We start from the raw sequence: 18,577 nt of genomic DNA, 5'->3' as shown, positions 1-18,577 counted from the left end.
CCTTAAATAGCAGAGAATGTAATTTACAACTGGCAATCAGATTTTCACAATAAGCATTCATAAAATGACAAATTTGATTTAATTTAGTTTTAATATATTAATAAAATGAATACAGACTTAGGTTTATTTTTAGTAAATGAAATATACTTAAAGTTAAACAACAGGGAATGAGGGTGGGACACAAATATTTGAATACAAATTTTCTAACAGCAGGTCTTCTGTCTGATTCTTAAGAAAGAAAAATGTATTTTCATTATTAAATCTAAATTATTAAATCTAGAATTATATAATACATCATGTATTTCTTATTGTTTTGATTTGCACAGAATTTGCATGCTCAATTTATGCACATAGCCTTAAAAATGTTGATAGAGGTCATTTAAAAAATAAGTCTACACCCAAATTCATTCATTTTAGAGAACAAGGAAGGCTAATTTTTTAAAGCAATTAAAACGATGACGGCAGATTATCATTCCCACTTTTGGTAACCAATGACCCTTCTCTCCAAAGGAGAATGACCCAATTTCCTTCTGCTCTCCTGGTTGCCCTCCATTTTATGTTTCTAACAAAAGAATGTTAAGTCTTTTCCATGTGCTCTTTAGTAAGACAAAAGGAGGATGATTAAATGATAGCATCTCAAATAACAGGAACTTCAAGCTTGCTCCTCCACTTCTGCCCAACTTCAAGAAAATCTGAAAAGCCCCCTCCAGGAAATTTAATAGTGCTGCTCTGAAATGTTCACTACTTAAGAAAAGAGTTACTTCAAAGGATTCATTCACTAGCTTCACTTGCCCAGGTGCCCCAACCTTATTAGTAAATGTCCAATGAAAGGTAAACATGAATGGCTTAAAAAAAATAAATAAAAGAGGAGTAAAATATCCTGGAAAATCCTGTGATGCAAGCATGGGTAATCTTCCAGGGCATCAGGTAATGTGCTGACATAGGGCCACCACAAATGGTAAGTAAATATTTCCTTCTTACCTTCCAGCAGATGCTGCGGAACCTGCTGCTTCTCAGCTGCCCATTAATCCCCTTCTGTCTTATTGTTGCCAAGTAATTGTTGTTTACAAATAGTTCTTCCCATTCTTTCCTGTAGGAAAGAAACCAGATCAGTGGTGTCCTTTTGTTAAAATCCTTCTACTAAAGAGGAGTGCTATAGGAAACTAATCTTAAATAGCCTAAGAAATTTAACTTTTAAAATGCATGGATTTAGTGGTGTTCTGTGTCTGAACGAATGGCTGTCTTCTTGGACACAGTTCTTCTGTAGATTTAATGAATATGTAGATCGCTATAATTATCCTAGCTTCTTAAATTTGTAATGTCTATGGAGGCTATTCCATTTCCTCGAAAACAGTGGTAGTGTGGTTTCATGAATACATAAGAAAAATGAGTCTTATAAAATACGACTTATTTATCTATTAACAAAAGTACACCTGTTTCCAAAATTACATGGGAAAGAAGGGGACTGTTATATTGACTTCTCACAGGAAATACCTCTTTGAATGACCCTGTTTTGTTTCCTGCTAGGCTGGACAGTTAAATGTAATAGAATACCACCTTTTTAAGCTGTGCATGTTTCCTATTGAATTATCGACAGCTTCTTTCTACATGATCAGTGGGAAAATGTTAACAGATGCAGAGAAATTTCAAGAAAGCATCAAAAAAATTTAAAAGCTTCAGTGTAAAAACTGTTAAAGGCAAAGCTTGAATACCCCGTAGTAACTGTGGCTAAGTAGATAAACCACTGAAACATGCCTCACAGGTATGCAGGCACCAGGGGCCCACACCTGTGTCTCATTAATATACAAGTAAATCTGCTCCACTGGGAAACAATTGGAAATTAATTGTCCCAAACCATCACCTGAGGTTGACTAAAGGCATTAGAGCCACATTCCCAGCATCTTGCACCAAAATAAACGGTAAGTGTCATTTGTCACAGGGATGCTACTGAGATCAGCTTCATGAAGTTACCCTTAAATTCCACAATACTACAACCAAATTGACTAAAGATATAAAATTGAGATCAAAGCCAAAGATCTCAGATAAAATATCTGAAGAAAGGTGGCCTTAGGAAGAAAGCTACTGAAACCTCAGAAACACAAGGCCATCACTGGCCAGATTCCATGTATGCTGAGAATGGACAGAAGAATAATACCTTTGAAAGACTTAAAAATTAGCAAAGAAATATAGCCCAGATAAGGAAACTCTCTAAACTGAATGTAGGGCAGCCTAACCCAGAAACTAAGGCCACTACTATGACTTAGTGCCTGGAATTTACCAGCTTACAAGGCCATAAGATAACTGGGTACCAAGAATTCCCAGATGGCCACCCTCCCCGAGGAGCTCATGGAGGAAACAGATTGCCTCACTGGCCAATGTGTCAATAATTAACAATTAAGAGTCCCTATGAAACAAAGAGATAGTTACCGTTTGCTCAGGCAAGATAAGCATATCCTGAGGTCCGCAGGTTTTACAACTGGTGAGTCAGGAGGCCATCTGATTGCCAGCCCTCTCCTCAAGACAAAGGGCCTCCTAGGAACCCATGACTCTGGTCACGCCCCTCCCTAAGCTTGTGGTTTTTGCCTTTAAAAACACCTGTGCCTGGGGGACAGGGTTGTTCTCTAGCCTGCATGCTGAGAGAGCCCGTTTGTACAACATCCACCTTTCATTAAAGCCTCTTGCTGTTTGCATCAAGTTTCTGCCTCCTCACAGTGATTGGGGTGGCGGCAGTCCTGGGAAAAGATTCTGGAGGCCTGGGCTTCTGGGGTGGGGGTGGGGTCTTACACCTTAAGAAAATGTTAAAAGGACTAGAGATAAAGTTCAGTGGGCATTTCCATGGCATATGCATTTCAGTACTCAGTACAGAGCAAACTTATTTTTAAAAGTGCCATGATGGCTGCTGACCACATGAATTCACAGCAGAGAGGTCTGGAAGGTCAGCTCAGTTTAAAATCCCAACATGGAGTTAGGGGGGGCTCCTGGGGCACTCAGACCTAGCTTAGGAGCTTTGGCTTCTTGGGAAGAAGTGTGATGGCTATTCTTGGTTGTCAGTTTAACTATATCTGGAAGTACCCGAAACTCAAAAAGAGTACACACCTTTGAGGGTTTTTTGCTTATTTGAAGCAAAAATCCACATGCCTTTAATCCATATCCTTTGAAGTTGGAAGATATGTATACACACACACACACACACACACACACACACACACACACACACACAGAGAGAGAGAGAGAGAGAGAGAGAGAGAGAGAGAGAAATTTATTCTGCAAATTCTGTTACTCTAGAGAACCTTGACTAATTCAAGGCCACTGGTAGATTACCCATGTCCCAGCAGGTAGATCTAGGCCCCTACAAGTATGTGCAACACTTAATGGACTCAGTGGATTAAATAATAAGTATTTTTCAGTTCCAATGAGTTCCACATATACCCATATTGTGTTTTTATGAAACTGTTAGTAATATTCAAAAATGAGATAAAGAAACACATTAGAGAGATCGATCTATCTCAGGTTGTGATAGGCCTGTGAACAAAAAGAACAGATTTCAAATGTATTTTGAATCCCAAATTAAACTAAATTTGTAAAACAAACAAACAAAAATAAGTACCTTAATGGCCTGAAAGCATCAATAATTCTGGATAGGAAAAAGAGGCATGAAGTAGTGACTTCCAGTCTCTGGCTAGACTGCCATCCCATCAAGTCAAGTAGGCTTTTAAGGTCAAGTTGTGTGCTCCTTTAATTGAAGGAACCAGCTTCCCTTTTGGCAGCCATAACGGCCGAACACGTGTTTCTATGACCTTGACCTAGTCACTAGAAAGTCAGATTCCTGTCTCGTGACAGGGAACCAATCAGAAGTTAGCTGGTGGCGCTATGCTTTATGGCTCTGGGTGTGCTTTACAGACAAGCGCACAGCAATGACGTAGAGAGCATAGCAACCACCCTGGGAGGGCCTATGGGCCATAACAACTAGTTGACCAATCAACACAGGGCAAGCCCTCCAAGGCTGGAAGCACACCAATCGTGAGGCTGTGCGTAAGCCTGTGCTTACCCCCTAGACATTCCCCTTACGCTGCCCTATAAGATCTTTTGGGAGACCCTAGGAGCCGTCTTTTCTAGCTGTCCGCCATGGCGGGTGGGTGAAAGACCCGAGCTAACATGGGGTTAGCTCGTTAAATTACAATAAAGCCTCGTGCAGTTTGCAGCAAGCTCTCGAATCCGCCTGGTGATTGGGGTGACCTCGAACGTGGCCTGGGACCCCGAATACTTGAGTTTTTGGGGGTCTAACATAATAATGAAGCACAGCTATCAGCTATGATGAGTAAGACCTTGAGCCTTAACATTGGAATAGTATTTGACCAATCTACTGGGATATAAAGCAATATTTATGCAGTGTTTACTAAGTACTCAGCATTCACAGAGACACAATGGGATGTGATGTTAGGGGAGTGAACAAATTTTTAAACAAATGATGATAAGATGAACAAAGCTCTTTGGTAGAAGAAATGGCTTTATTATAATTAAATATTATATTATAACATGATATAATTAAAATCACAGCTACTGAAGTTTTACATACAGGAATTGATGTATCTGAAGTTAAAAAGACTACTAAGGGCAAGATGGTCTAGAGGAGCTGAACCAAAATGAATTTATTTTAATGAGCATGAATACAAATGATAGAACTAACTGATCCTGAACATGGGGGAAAAAATATGAAACACTCAGGAGTTGGTGATAAGAGTTTTCCAATTTATTTAGTAAAAATAAAGAGTCAGCGAATTTGGTCTTATACTACATCAGACATCAGATATAAAGGGTAGTGGGTAGATCTGAACTGCAAAACCCTGTCAACTATGCCATTACATGACAAAAAGTTCACTTAATATTATAGGGAGGAAAAAAAAAAAAAAAAACCTTTTTGTCTATTTGTTTTTGTTTTCCAGAAAGGGTTTCTCTATGTACCTCACTCTGCTGTCCTGGAACTTTCTCTATAGACCAGGTTTGCCTCAAACTCACAGATATCCACCTGTCTCTGCCTTCCAAGGGCTGGGATTAAAGGTATGTGCCACCACTGCCTAAGCAAAGAATTTTTAACCCCTATAAAAACCAGTTTCTTAATTCTTCTTTTCAAATGAGGAAACAAATATTTAGAAAAGTTAGACTACTCACAAGAGAAAAAAAAATCAGTATAAATTAGGAAAGAGCCTTTCTAGAACAAGTAAGCTATAGACAGAGGATCCTGACAGCACAAGGAAAGTGATCTCTGTCAATTAAGCAGGACAGAAATGGGACACATGCTTTCTCCTCAGGCATGAATTACTATTCAGTGTAAGGGCAAAAGGTAAGTTGTCAACACTCTGCCTGAGAAGATGTGTTATGACCACAGTGAAGAATGACCTGGTACATTTAAACATTTAAGAATTCTTTATGTTTTAAAGATTTCATATATGAGTACTACATTTACAGATTTCCTTACTCCCTTTTTTTCCCTCCAATCTTTCCCACATATCCTCAATCCCTCTGAAATTCATGGGTTTCTTTTTCATTACTATTACTGTTTTATGTGCATACAAACTAATACAGAAATAAAACTCACTAAGTACACAAAGTGCTGGTTTTGCTCATATGCATGTTTAAGGCTGACCATACCACGTGGTATTGGATGACCATTTAGGTGGCCTCATCCTTAGGAAAGACAGATTCTCCTTCCCTAGGCAGTCATTAGCTGCCTATAGCTCTTCACCTAGGAGTTGTGTAGGGAACTATAGAAAAGTTCCATTATGGAAGGTCTTAAGGTCCAGCCTCAGGCTTCAGTAAACAGGAGCACCCAAAAGCTCAGGCCCACTGTTGTATTGCTAATACTAGCAGGTCTACTATTTATGATGGCCTCAGGATAATATGCCTCCTAGTTTGCATCTTTATGGGCCTAAGCATCTGAATAGGCCAGCACCTGGGCTGAGGTGCTAGGTGTGGAAGTAACAAGTGAGGACAGAGAGTTAGGAGCAATCTGGCAGAGAGGAGTCAACAGAAAGACAGAAATGGCCTCCTTGTAGCCATAGAAGCATGGTTAAGAGACAGCCAAGAAGATGCTAAATAAACAAGAGACTCTAGTTTTACAACATGGAACTGCGAGCTCTCTAAAGAGGACAAGATGCCTGTGTTTGGTCTTTATCGCCCTTGGGTTGCTAGGAGTTTCCAAGCCCACACTCCCCCACTCAGGCGGAACCTCATGGCTGTTGTGGTTTGGAGCTGAGACCAGCCAGGTTACAACAGAGTTGGGCTTTGTGTGACAGACTCCACTAAGCCTGGCAAATCAACTAGTGTTGTCACTGATGTGTGTGAAAATTCATGGGGGAAGCATCCCTGTTACCTATATAGAAGCCACCATCTTTCAACAGATATCTTAGTCTTCTGGTTCTTAGAATCTTTAGATCCTTTTTTCTATCATGTTCCCAAAGCCTTGTGGGTAGAGACCTAGGCCCTAAGTACTCCTCTGAAAACAAGCATTAGTGCCACCAAGTGGCAAGTCCTCTACCAATGCAGGCACCAGATCCCTGAAAACAATCAACACTAAAACCCTGATTAGCAGTGAGTGGCTGCCTTGGGATTAATTTTGTAATAGTTTTGATAAGTACTTGAATTTACCCAGTTGCTCCTCAAAGAGACTACTGTGAGTAAATACAACTGTCCCAGCTTGTAGCAACTGTTCCTCAAGAAACAATGACTTCCCTTTAATAAGATTTATTTCCACAGTCAGCTTTCTGCAATGATTTGCTTTAATTTTTGTGTATGAAATGGAAATCACTTTTGCTTTGTTTTAACAGAGCATCATACTGTATATCACTGGCTAACCTGGAATTCGCTTTGTAGATCAGGGTAAAAGGTGTGTGTCACTAAACCTAAAACTAGGAAAATACTCTGAATACTCAGTGAATGACCACAGCTCGTGATTATAAAGATAACATCATTCTCAATTATATACTTAAATATATTCCCAATAATTATATTGTGAAATCTTTTTAAATTTTTTGATACATATTTTGGTCATATTCTTTCTCCTTCCCCAAACCCTCACCTACTCATCTGCCCACTCCATTTCATATTCTTTCTCTTAAAAAAGTCAAAGCTTAATGAAAAACCAAAGCCCCAAAGAACACACACACACAGAGCATACAAAGAGAAGAGAACACATGATGAAAACACAAATCAGTTCTGTGTTGGACAACTATTGTTAAGCATCAGACTGTCTAGGAGTATAGTGAATATACCCACAATCACTCCACTCCACTCCACAAAAAAACCAAAAAAAAAAAAAAAAACAAACCCAAAAGACAAAACAACAACAACAACAAAAAATCGGAGTCTCCCTCTCCAGCAGGTATTAATTGCAAATAACTTCTTATTTGAACTTTTACAGGTCTTACACATGCTGTTGGAGTTTCTAATTGGTGTCTTCTAAATCTATTGTTTAATAATTTTGTAACTGAAGTGGTGCATAATTAGGTGCTAAATTTAGAGAAGAAAATTTTAATCAGTGATCTATCTAGACTATGGTAAATTATAGGATATACTCATTGAAAGGTTCAGGCATTATGCTGGCGTGACCCTGTTACCTGGTGGAACAGGCAGAACCCTGGTCAGCCCAAGGTTCCATGGGAACTAAGTCTGCATGAAGGTGCAGAGGACCCCTTTAAAAGACAAATCCCCACCCATGTACTCTCTCTCTGCTTCCTCTCGACGCTCTACTCTGTCTCTCACCTATGTGCTCTCCCTCTGCCTCTCTATGGCAACTGGCCATGGTGGTCAGCCATTACCCCTGTTCCTCTTCTTAGTCTCCTTACTCTGCCAGGCCATATAATAAACATGTCTTATGTCTCATGTCTCAGCATTTCTCTTTTCTTCTTTTTAAACAAAAGAATAACACTCATATTCTATAGGCAGAATGTATTATTTATATGATGATTTCTACCCAATTTTGGGTATCATCTGGAGGTGAATAATGTCCCTATATAAGTGACATATAAAACTCAAACAGCAAGAGGGAGTGGGGGCTCAAAGAACTGTAGTAAAGGGAAAGAGTATACAGACTACATAAAGTATGGTATTGGAAATCTCTACTATTTGGAGTTAGTGCAGCGTTATTCTGGCCTCTAATGACATTGGAACTGCTCAGTGGCTAAGAGAAGGGTTATCACTGTGAAAAGCACAAGCATCACAGAGTGGGAAAAGAAAATGAAAGCCAATACTCTGGCTTCTGGGAAGTGTAGTCAGAGATCAACAGGATAGGAGATCTCAGAGATGGGCACGGAGCTGGGAAGGAAAGGCAGACAACTCTCATCACCATGTTGTGGAAATGTGAAAATAAGAATCAAAGCTAAGGATGAAGATAACCCATGAGCAGCACTGAATATGTAAAACTCAAGAAAGGAAACTTGTTATAAAAATCTTTGTACAATTTTATATTTCTAATATATAAAATGACATTTTAAAATTTGTCATATCATCTATGATTACATTTTTAAGCAAATGCAAAGGGAAAAGACATAATTTTAATCCTGTTTCTAATTTATAGAAAAAACATATTAAAGATTTCTACTAGCAAAAGGAGTGTATCATAATTTCAATATAATACCATTTAAAGGAATGATTTTGAAAATACTACTCAAACAGAACAACAGCCATCTAAGTTGGAATCAACAGAAATATGAAGTGTATAAATTAAGTATGTCAGCATAAGACTATAGAGTGTGGCACAAGATAAGGTAAGCTGCAACACTAGGCCTGCAGGTGCCAAGATCAAGCATATAAACACTGATGGTATCTGTAATTACCTCATTTTTAGCTTAAATCACAGGTAATGAGGGAACTCCGAGTATCTAAAAGGCAATTAGTAACTCTACAGGCTTTTTGCTTCCTATATCAGGAATTTTTAAAAAGTTACTCTTATTTCAAGCCGTTCTCCCCTCTATAATGAAACATTACAGCATATCACTCATACATATGTACATATGTATGAAAATAATTTCTTCCTACATCTATGTGAAATATGGTCTTATGAAGTCAGATGTCACTGAGACAAAGGTGAGGATTCTTTTATTACATGAAGACTTGATAAAATCTACTACAAAGTTCTGATTCAGATTTGGAATAAACCAAGACTATAAATATATCAAATAGCTATAACACACTTTAGTAAATAAAATACGTATCATATTCTTTATGTGACCCTAAATGTAAGGTCACATTGAAACTGGTGAGCTCATTTAATCATAATTTCTGGGAGAGGAATCCAGAAAAGTTTCATCATAAGGTTATCAATGTTATAAGGATGTTCTATATAGATGTTTTAGTTGAAGTAATAATAAAAATCCCTGTATTACTGATAAAAGTATCAGAACTATGCCTAATATCTGGGTCATGAGCCCAAATAAAACCAAACGCAACAACAAATTTAAAAAGAATTAAGAAAATACAGTTTAAATGAAGAGAAATGGATTATGTGATAAAATGAACTTTAATATGAGGTCAATGCATTTAAATTAGTTTGCATTAGTGTTCCTGGGGAAACAATCTCCTATTGCCTGTGAAAACCAAAAGCAGAAATACATCTCTCTATGAAGGACAGTAAGAACCTCACTCACAGATCAAGTGCCCTGTCTACAGCATTGCACTAGAAACATATCAGACTCTACAAGTTTTACAGCTTTACAATAATGGTACAGGTTTTGCTGACTGAGCTTCCCAATTGAAAACTTTTGGGAAACTTTTGATAACACAAACAAGGTTCAAATTTTGGAACATACCATATTGAGGATTTTCACAAGGGAAATGTGCAAACAGTATACTTACAAAGAAAAATTACCATTTTGTTTGGTTGTTTTAGAAAAGATCTCACTTTAGGTAACTCCAACTGTCCTGGAGCTCACTATGTATACCAGCTTGGCCCTTGAACTCAGATCTTCCTTTCTCTGACATCTGATTGCTAGAATTAAAGACACGTGCCACTACACCCAGCTAAAAGTTACACATTTTCAAAGATACACATAAACACAGTGATATTCCAGGTATCTGGCATGGTAAAGTTGAATGTATCATAGCAATGATTTCTTTCTCTGTCTGTCTGTCTGTCTGTCTGTCTGTCTGTCTGTCTGTCTGTCTCTCCCTCTCCCTCTCCCTCTCTCTCTCTCTCTCTCTCTCTCTCTCTCTCTCTCTCTCTCTCTCTCTCTGTTAAAATGTTGACATTATCAAAATATTCCCAAGATCCAGTGTAATTTTTGTCTGGATGTTGTACTTTGAAGACACAAAGTTTTTTGTTTCTGCATTAAATAACATTTTTCATAGTTATTCACTCTATTTTTTATTTAATTTTTGTTAGCATAAAAATAAATGGGTGAAACTATGACTCCCACACATATGTACTGTTATACTTTGTTCTCCTTCACTCCTTTTCTTTCATTCTATTTTTTGTGGATTTCCCTTATGTCTGTTTTGGAAAGTTTTATTTTTTATATGTATGAGTGCTTTCCTGCATGCATATACATGAATCACATAGTTCCTAGTGCCTGGAAGCCAGAAGATACTGGATTCCCTTGAACTGGAGTTACAGGTGGATATGAGCTACTGGAAGTTGAACCAGGACCTCTGCAAGAACAGCAAGTGCTCTTAACCACCAAACCATTTCTTCAGCCCTTCTCATAACTATTCCATTAGGTAAAAGCTACCAGCTTCCTTAAGGGCACTACTTGAAGTTTCCTTCAGGTACCCCAGTCCATTGGCATTCTCCAAGTGTTAATGGAAGAATTCCAAAATTAACAACTCATAAATGTTATGCCACATCCTAATTATGGTGCAATCTCACACTATTTTGTTCCATCCAACCCAAATGTCAATTATTATTCTGTCTTGTGCGTCTTCATCAAATACTCCACATCCGCTAGTCACTTAGTAGCTGACTATGTGATCAGATGAACTGTTTTGGTATCCTGATGATTTTCATTCAAGTGCCCTCTTTTTATTTAATAAAGACTACAAGGTACAAGAGTACTTAAGTTAGAAATTCGGTTATGTCAAGAAGCTAAGAGAGAAAGCAAAAGGTTTTGGCTTAGCATAGAAAGGAAATAAATATGTTTTGGTTGATCTATGGTAGGGACATATAGATCTTTTGTATTATGGTTAGAAATGCCATCTGTAGATATAAGAGCAGAAAAAATGGAGCTCCTTCTTTAAGTTTAATCAGTAGCCAGGTGGCAGAAAAGTGTGCCAGGTCATTGTGTTGACCCAACACTCAGCCACTCTTAAGCCTCTTGCATGGAAAAAATGATCCTGTTCAGCCTATCCAGACTGAAAAGGCAGAATTGGACAGGGTAAAGTGAGGGCAGGGTGTATACCTGTGGACAGAACAAAAACTGAAAAACAACAAGTCTGTCTCTAGTTCTAACACAGCAGAGTTCTGCTGTCCAGCAGATTTAAAATTATTTCATAACTCTACCTTCAACTCTAACTTTATGAATTATTTTCTAAAATTATACTTTAAGTAAGATACTTCAAATTACTGATCAAATAGTTAACTGATTTTAACAGCATATAGCTAAACATTATAGTCTATGCATATAACAGCAGGGAAACACAGGGCTAACAGCAGGTGTTATAGTTATAGTTGTGTGCTAAAGAAAAAGCAGTCATGTATCCAACGGAAGGGACTGTCAGTGTAGGGGAACTCTGTGTAGTTTACCCTCTGTTTCAAATTAATGCTGGTCTTTTCAAAGATAAACATGTACATAGGCTTATATGAAGGGGCTTACAGCTGATTATATAAGTAAACAAACATAAATCCTGCTTCTTGATAATAGGTTTGAAGGAATTTCTGAAAAAAAAAAGAAAGAAAGAAAGAAAGAAAGAAAGAAAGAAAGAAAGAAAGAAAAACCTGTCATACAAACTAAGACTAGTGTGAGCTCTTAACACAAGGCTACTGTCTTAGTTATGGTTTCTCTTGCTGCAATGAAACACCATGAACAAAAACAAAAAAAGTTGGGGAGGAAAGGGTTTATCTGGCTAATAGTTAAGCATTGCTGTTCATCACTGAATGAAGTAAAGGACAGGAACTCAAACAGGGCAGGATCTCAGAGGCAGGAGCTGATGCAGACCTATGGAGGAGATCTGCTTACTGGCTTGCTCAACCCATCTTCTTACAGAGCCCAGCACAATCACCCCAGGGATGATGGCACCACCCACCACAGACTGGGTCCTCCTCCATTGATTACTAAATGAGAAAGTGCCTTACACATGGATGTCATAAAGGCATTTCTCAACTTCTTCCTCTGATGACTCTAGCTTGTGTCAAATTGACACACAAAAACAACCAGAAGAGTTTCAAATAATTAGTTGAAATTTTAGAAGTAGAACAAATTTTCAAAGCCACAAATGATCACTAATTAGTTCAGAGAGAGAGAGAATATATTATAGACAGACACAAATATGGATCAGTTCAACTAACCTAAAGTAACATCTTGATAAGCAATGGAAGCAGAATTGCTGTAAGTTAGAGCCTGCATGGTATCCATAGAGATTTCCATGCTGGTCAAGGATACAAAGGGAGACCCTGATTCAAAAGACATAAACAAAACAATACAAAGGCTAACCATTACAACAATAATAAAATTCTCATTGTTTCAAAATGATATATTAGTTATAAATTGTTAATATTTTTCTCATGGTTCAAAGGTCGCCCCAAGGATGGAGATGAGGATAAAAGCTCTGACACTGGATCCAGGAATGAAAGGTCACACAGAAGTTAGGAAGATAAAAGTCTAGAGGGAAACGGTAGATGGATAAGGAAAAAGCCAAGCTAAAGCTGGGCATTTGTAAGTAATAATAAGACTCCAAGTGTGATTTATCTGGGCGTTGAGTGGTGGGCCCCTCAAAAAGCCGAAAGAGCAAAAACATCTCACAAAAAAAAAAAAAAAAAAAAACTAAATAGGCAAAATAATATTCTTAGAAAAGTATTAAAAGATGGATTTTTTAAAATTTCATGTGTTCAATAGCTTTTGCCCATTCTTTTTTTTGGAGGGGGGGGTTTCGACACAGGGTTTCTCTGTGTTTTGGGAGGCTGTCCTGGAACTAGTTCTTGTAGAAGAGGCTAGTTTTGAACTCACAGAGATCTACCTGCCTCTTCCTCCCGAGTGCTGGGATTAAAGGCACCAGGCCCATTTTGTGTTTTTTAAACCAAAGTTTGCCTATCATTTCAATGAGATACAGAACCCATTAATACATGACTGCAAAAGATACTAACTGAAATTAAATTCTGTGAGTTACTGATTATATATGAGAAACATGAACATTTTTGTGTTAAATTTGACTTAATTTTTTTAAAAAACTATTTATTTTTATTTTATGTACATAGATGTTTTGCCTGCAAGTGTGACAGTATGAGAGCATCTGATCAGCTGGAACAGGAGTTACAGATAGCTGTGAGCTGCCATGTAGGTGCTGGGAATTGAACCCGGGTTCTCTGGAAGAGCAGCTAGTACTCTTAACTGCTGAGTCATCTCTCCAGCCCTTGGCTTAATTTTTAACTTAATGATTGAAGAAAGTCCACAAAAGATTTAACTTTAAATGTAAAAATAATGAGTCCACAATAACTCTTGCCTGGGAGAGCTATAGAACACACTATATTGAGAAAAATAAGCAACTTTGGAAGTGTTGATAAGGAAGACAAATGACCTTCTTTGCATTCCCATAAGAGATTTAGCAAGATACACAAAGGTGAAAAATTCCCTTTACTGCTTCAATAAAAGTTCTTTAAAATACAGTATTTTTGATGATAATTAAAGACTTAAGTGTGACTTTTTCTTAATAATAATTTTCGATGTTAGTATACTATTGCTAATATTAAATCAATCATAATGTAGTCAGGCATGGTTGCACACATAAACCACAATGATCAGGAGGCAACTCCAGGAGGCTGGAGTGTTTGAACCCTATCTGAGTTATTACATAGCAAGACCTTACATAAGTAAACAAGGCAGGAGAAAAGAGAAGGGAGAGGAGGAGGAAGCCTGTATATGTGTGTGGGAGATTCAAGTTTTCATAAAACTTTTAAGTAAAAAGTCATTCCACTACCCCAAGTGTCTAATTTATTAAACCCTTTAAAAGGCCCCCAGAATACTCTTCAGTTTCCTTTTCATCCAAGTAAATCATTTATTTAAATTCTTTATCAGGGTTCCTAACTAAATCATTACAACCTTTGGTTTAGTAGATAAGACTTTAACTGAACATCAATGGTTTTCATTATTTTGTGTGTCTACTAAAGTCTATAATATCGCACTTAAAAATTATTACTGGGAACTGGGCAGTGGTGATGCACACCTTTATTCCCAGCACTTGGGAGGAAGAAGCAGGTGGATCTCTGAGTTCTAGGCCAGCCTGGCCTATAGACAGAGTTCCAGGAGTGGTAGTGTTACACGGAGAAACCCTGTCTAGAAAAACCAAACCAAACCAACCAAACAAACAAACAAAAAGAAAAATAAGAAAGAAAAGAAAAAAAAACTATTACTGGGAAATTATTCAGTTGCCAAAACCCAGAAGAAAATATTAATAGTACACTTTCCTGAATGGCATAGCTTCAGGAAATATACTCATAAATGGGGCCAGGTAGAAGTAAATAGAAAACAGTAAATAAATTTGACGTTTTACCACTGCATACACAGAAAAAGGAAAATGAGAATCAAAGATAATGCACATGATTATTTTAAAACAAACTACAAGGACTTATTTCTATACTATGCCATTTACACACGATGATGAATGAAAATTAAGCAATATTTCCAGCTTCTAAGAAAACACAAAGTAACTGGTCTGAGTTTTTTAAACAAATTGACTAGTAAACCCAATTTACAGTATATGGCTATATAAACCCAACCTCGGTCATACTGATAAATGAGGTTAAATGGCGTTCTTTACTATTAGAATTATACCTTAAAAGTCTGAAGAAAACACTCAATTAAATCAAAAATACATATTCTCTGCATTTTTGTAAAATGCTATTATATTAGTTCTTTAAAAGGATATTTAGATATAGCAATAAAGTTTAAAAATGTTCACATTTACTTATTTCGTAGGTCACTTACATCATCTAACAAGATAATTAAAATCATACAAGCAGCTGGTACTGCAGCTAAACAGAATAAAGTCTGAATTTGAGTGCTGGCAACAGGTTTAATTCTTTTGGCAAAATGGTCAACTGCCTGTAGGAGGAGACAGAACATCTCTTCCACAGGGTGGTCCCATGGTACAGAGCCTGTAGGCATCTTCTCCAAATTTACAAACTATCTTCTCACACACCCTGCAAGATTATGTTTTGATGGCTATATAAGAAATAAAGATCAATGTCTGACAGAAGACATTAACATTGGTCTTTAAAAAGTATGAAATGTGGTTAATAAAATCAATGATGTCTCCTCAATTTTTAGAAATTTTCCACTTTAAGAGTTAGGAGATATAAAATCAAATTATAACCAAAACTTCTAAAACACGGCATTGTGTAATAATCTTCCTGGAGTTGGGAGCTACTTACAACTATGTTCTATTTGAGTCAATGAAGAAAAACTACATGAAGTTAAAAATGCCAAATGAAACTTGGCTATTTTAAAAAGTGTATATAAGCATTAGGCTCACAAAGCTACACTTAGAGTCCACTAATTTTTATATTTCAGAAATTGCTTGTTCAAGTTTCAGATATTAACCTGTGATTTAATAGTGCAACAGCTTCCCCTCACCTTTAACAGCTGCAGAATTTGTTATACAAAGGTAAAGAAACACTTGTCTGAAAGTCAGGATTCCTTTGAAATTGGGAATGGTGGTAAAGCCTTTAATCCTGGCACTCAGAAGGCAGAAGCAGGTCGTTCAGAGTTCAAGGTCAGCGTGGTCAACATAGAGTTCCAAGACAGCCAGGACTACACAGATAGACCCAGGCTCAAATAAGACCACACATAGGAAGGAAGGCAAGAAGGAGGGAGGGAGGGAGGGAGGGAGGAGCTATTTTCCCATTATACAACCAATACCAAAAGTTTGAAGATGATGACAATGACATTTGTTGGAACATAAAAATAATAAAATATTCAGGATTTACCATTTGACACTTCTAATATCAACATTTTATTATCCTCACTTCAAAGTATCCACATAGGATAAGTCATCAATGCATTTGCAATCATTATTTCATCCAATATTCAATATTTAGATTCTTGTTAATCAACAAACACTGGAAAATATGAACTCTTGAAACTTGTTAATCTAATAATACATTAATACAATAACAAAAAAAGGTGATTATAACCTGTTGTGTCAGGCCTGGAATTTTAGCTACATGGGAGCCTGAAGGAGGGGGAGCCCAAGTCCAAGGTCAGTTTAGGTCACATAATGAGACCTTGTGTGCTGAGACCTAGCTCAGCTTGGAGTGCTTGTCTGGGGTGTGCAAGCCTTCAGTCAGTTGTTAAGTAAAGGATAACCATGCTCTAACACACAGACCAGAGACACTAAGGAACTATGAGGTTCCAGGGGAGAAACATAGATCCCCCAGGAATGAGAAATAAAAAGATTTTGTGGGTGGTCTGGGGGCACATGGGGATGAGAATAGAAGGGATCAGGTGGGGGTTAAGGAGGGTGGAGGGAGAGAATAATTGAAGAGATGACTGGAATTGGGGGTCATGGGGTGGGAGGCAATGCGGAAATGTAGTGCTGTGGCAAACTACCTGAAATCTACAAGGCTGACCCCAGTGAAGACTGGGAAACCAAAACAGTCACAAAACCTTCAACTTAGAATCTATCTTGCCTGAAAGATAGATTGGATAATAGTGACAAAGAAACTATGGGAATGGCCAACCAATGACTGGTCCAACTTGAGGCCCAGGCCAAAAGAGGGAGTCCATGTCCAACACAGCCTATAAAACCAGGTACCAGAGCCTGGATAGCCCAGAAACCTAGGACAGAACCAAAAATGAGTGGGGGAGGGGGAAAGGGAAAGAGGAAGAGGAGGAAAGGGTGGGGGTGGTGAGGACTATGTAGAGAGACCACCATCTAAAAAACAAACAAACAAACAAAAAACAAGATACAAGCAAAAGAAAACAAAAATATTTTTGAGGTAGTTTAGATAACAAAAAGGTAAAACTGTTACACAAAGCACTGTTTTGAAGCCTGAAGATATACATTTTTCTAGTAACCTATTTCAAGCTAGTTTAAAAGAGCAATAATGACAATAAAAAGAATTCACATTTTCAAAAGTATATTTTACTGAACATTCTGCTACTACAATGTGATTCTGCAAGAATTTCTTTAGTCAGTAAAACTTAATACAAAAATATACTCTAGAGCTGTGTTCCAGAGAATTCTACATTTAACCTAAATGTCAAATTAAAAAATAAGCTAATTACATGATAAGAGCTATTGCCTACAGGGCAAAAAGAAATCCTGATTTCACACCTTAAATACTCTAATACCATTTAATAGCAGCATTGGCCTGCCAACTATCAAAAACACACTTTCACATACTATACTATTTGATCTTTTTACCTTGCACTTTCAAATTTCAATAAATTAATATGCTAACATTATAACAATGACAGGCATTAATTAAAAATATTTAGTTAACAAAAGTATTCACTGTACAGTAAATTGCAATAATAGCTCATTTTCTAAACAAAATTATCATTCAATACTGAGATATTTTTAATCTCTGAACTAGTCAAGGACAGAATAAACTATATAGCAATACTATCTTCAAATTACAACATCTTTTTACTGTAATTAATTAAAATATGAATGTAATTATAAAATTTATTAACAAAATGTACATAGAAAAGAAAGAATTGACTTTCCTTTGTAATATTTTCCATTTGTTTTTATTACACTTGTACTTTAAATATGTTGTAGCAAAGCCATAGATTCCACATATATTACACTCCTCAGTTATATGCCAAGGTATAGATAATTACTTTTCTTTTATATTTGCCTTTGGTGGATATTTTGATCAGTCATGACATGTCCAAATAGGGACTTTATCTGTTATTTATACTATGTCACATTTTAAGCTTCACATTATACTTTTATACTAAAAGGAGGATTTAGAGAATTGCATCACTTAAAGGAATATGTATACAATGAAAGTATGATGAGAAAAACATCTCATCTCTACCTCTACAATATCATGGGAATACAGCCTTTGTACCATCAGTGACAACTGACCAGCTAACAACTCATACAAAGCCAACTACTATAAAATACAGATGTCAAATGTTTAAATTATCATATCACCTGAAGAATTCATAAACAGATGGAATAATCATATTGTTCACCACATTCCAACCAGTGCCTCTTATATACAGGGCCTAAATTAACAGCTAACAGCATGCCTGTAATCTGGAGAAATAAATAATGCAGTTCCAGTGAAGGAAATGGAATACATCCACAGAAAGCTGAGTATGCAAATTAGTTACCAAGTGTACAGTGTTCATGTGCATGTTCCAAAGTGCTGGTATACACTAGTAGAACTAACTGATTAATCATCAGGACAATGTATCTCAAT

General features: G+C 37.1%; 1 protein-coding gene across 1 annotated transcript in view; it reads right to left on the bottom strand.

Moving 5' to 3' along the window:
- Positions 1–18,577, bottom strand: part of Tbc1d5 (TBC1 domain family member 5) — a 433,073-nt gene that overhangs the window by 198,679 nt on the left and 215,817 nt on the right. Inside the window, 1 exon segment of the mRNA XM_027394567.2 lies at positions 982–1,090. Coding sequence (XP_027250368.1) covers positions 982–1,090 — 109 coding nt within the window.

Source organism: Cricetulus griseus, assembly GCF_003668045.3.
Source record: "Cricetulus griseus strain 17A/GY chromosome 1 unlocalized genomic scaffold, alternate assembly CriGri-PICRH-1.0 chr1_0, whole genome shotgun sequence".
In the NCBI taxonomy this organism is placed as follows: Eukaryota; Metazoa; Chordata; class Mammalia; order Rodentia; family Cricetidae; genus Cricetulus; species Cricetulus griseus.
This window is presented reverse-complemented; position numbering and strand designations above follow the sequence as displayed.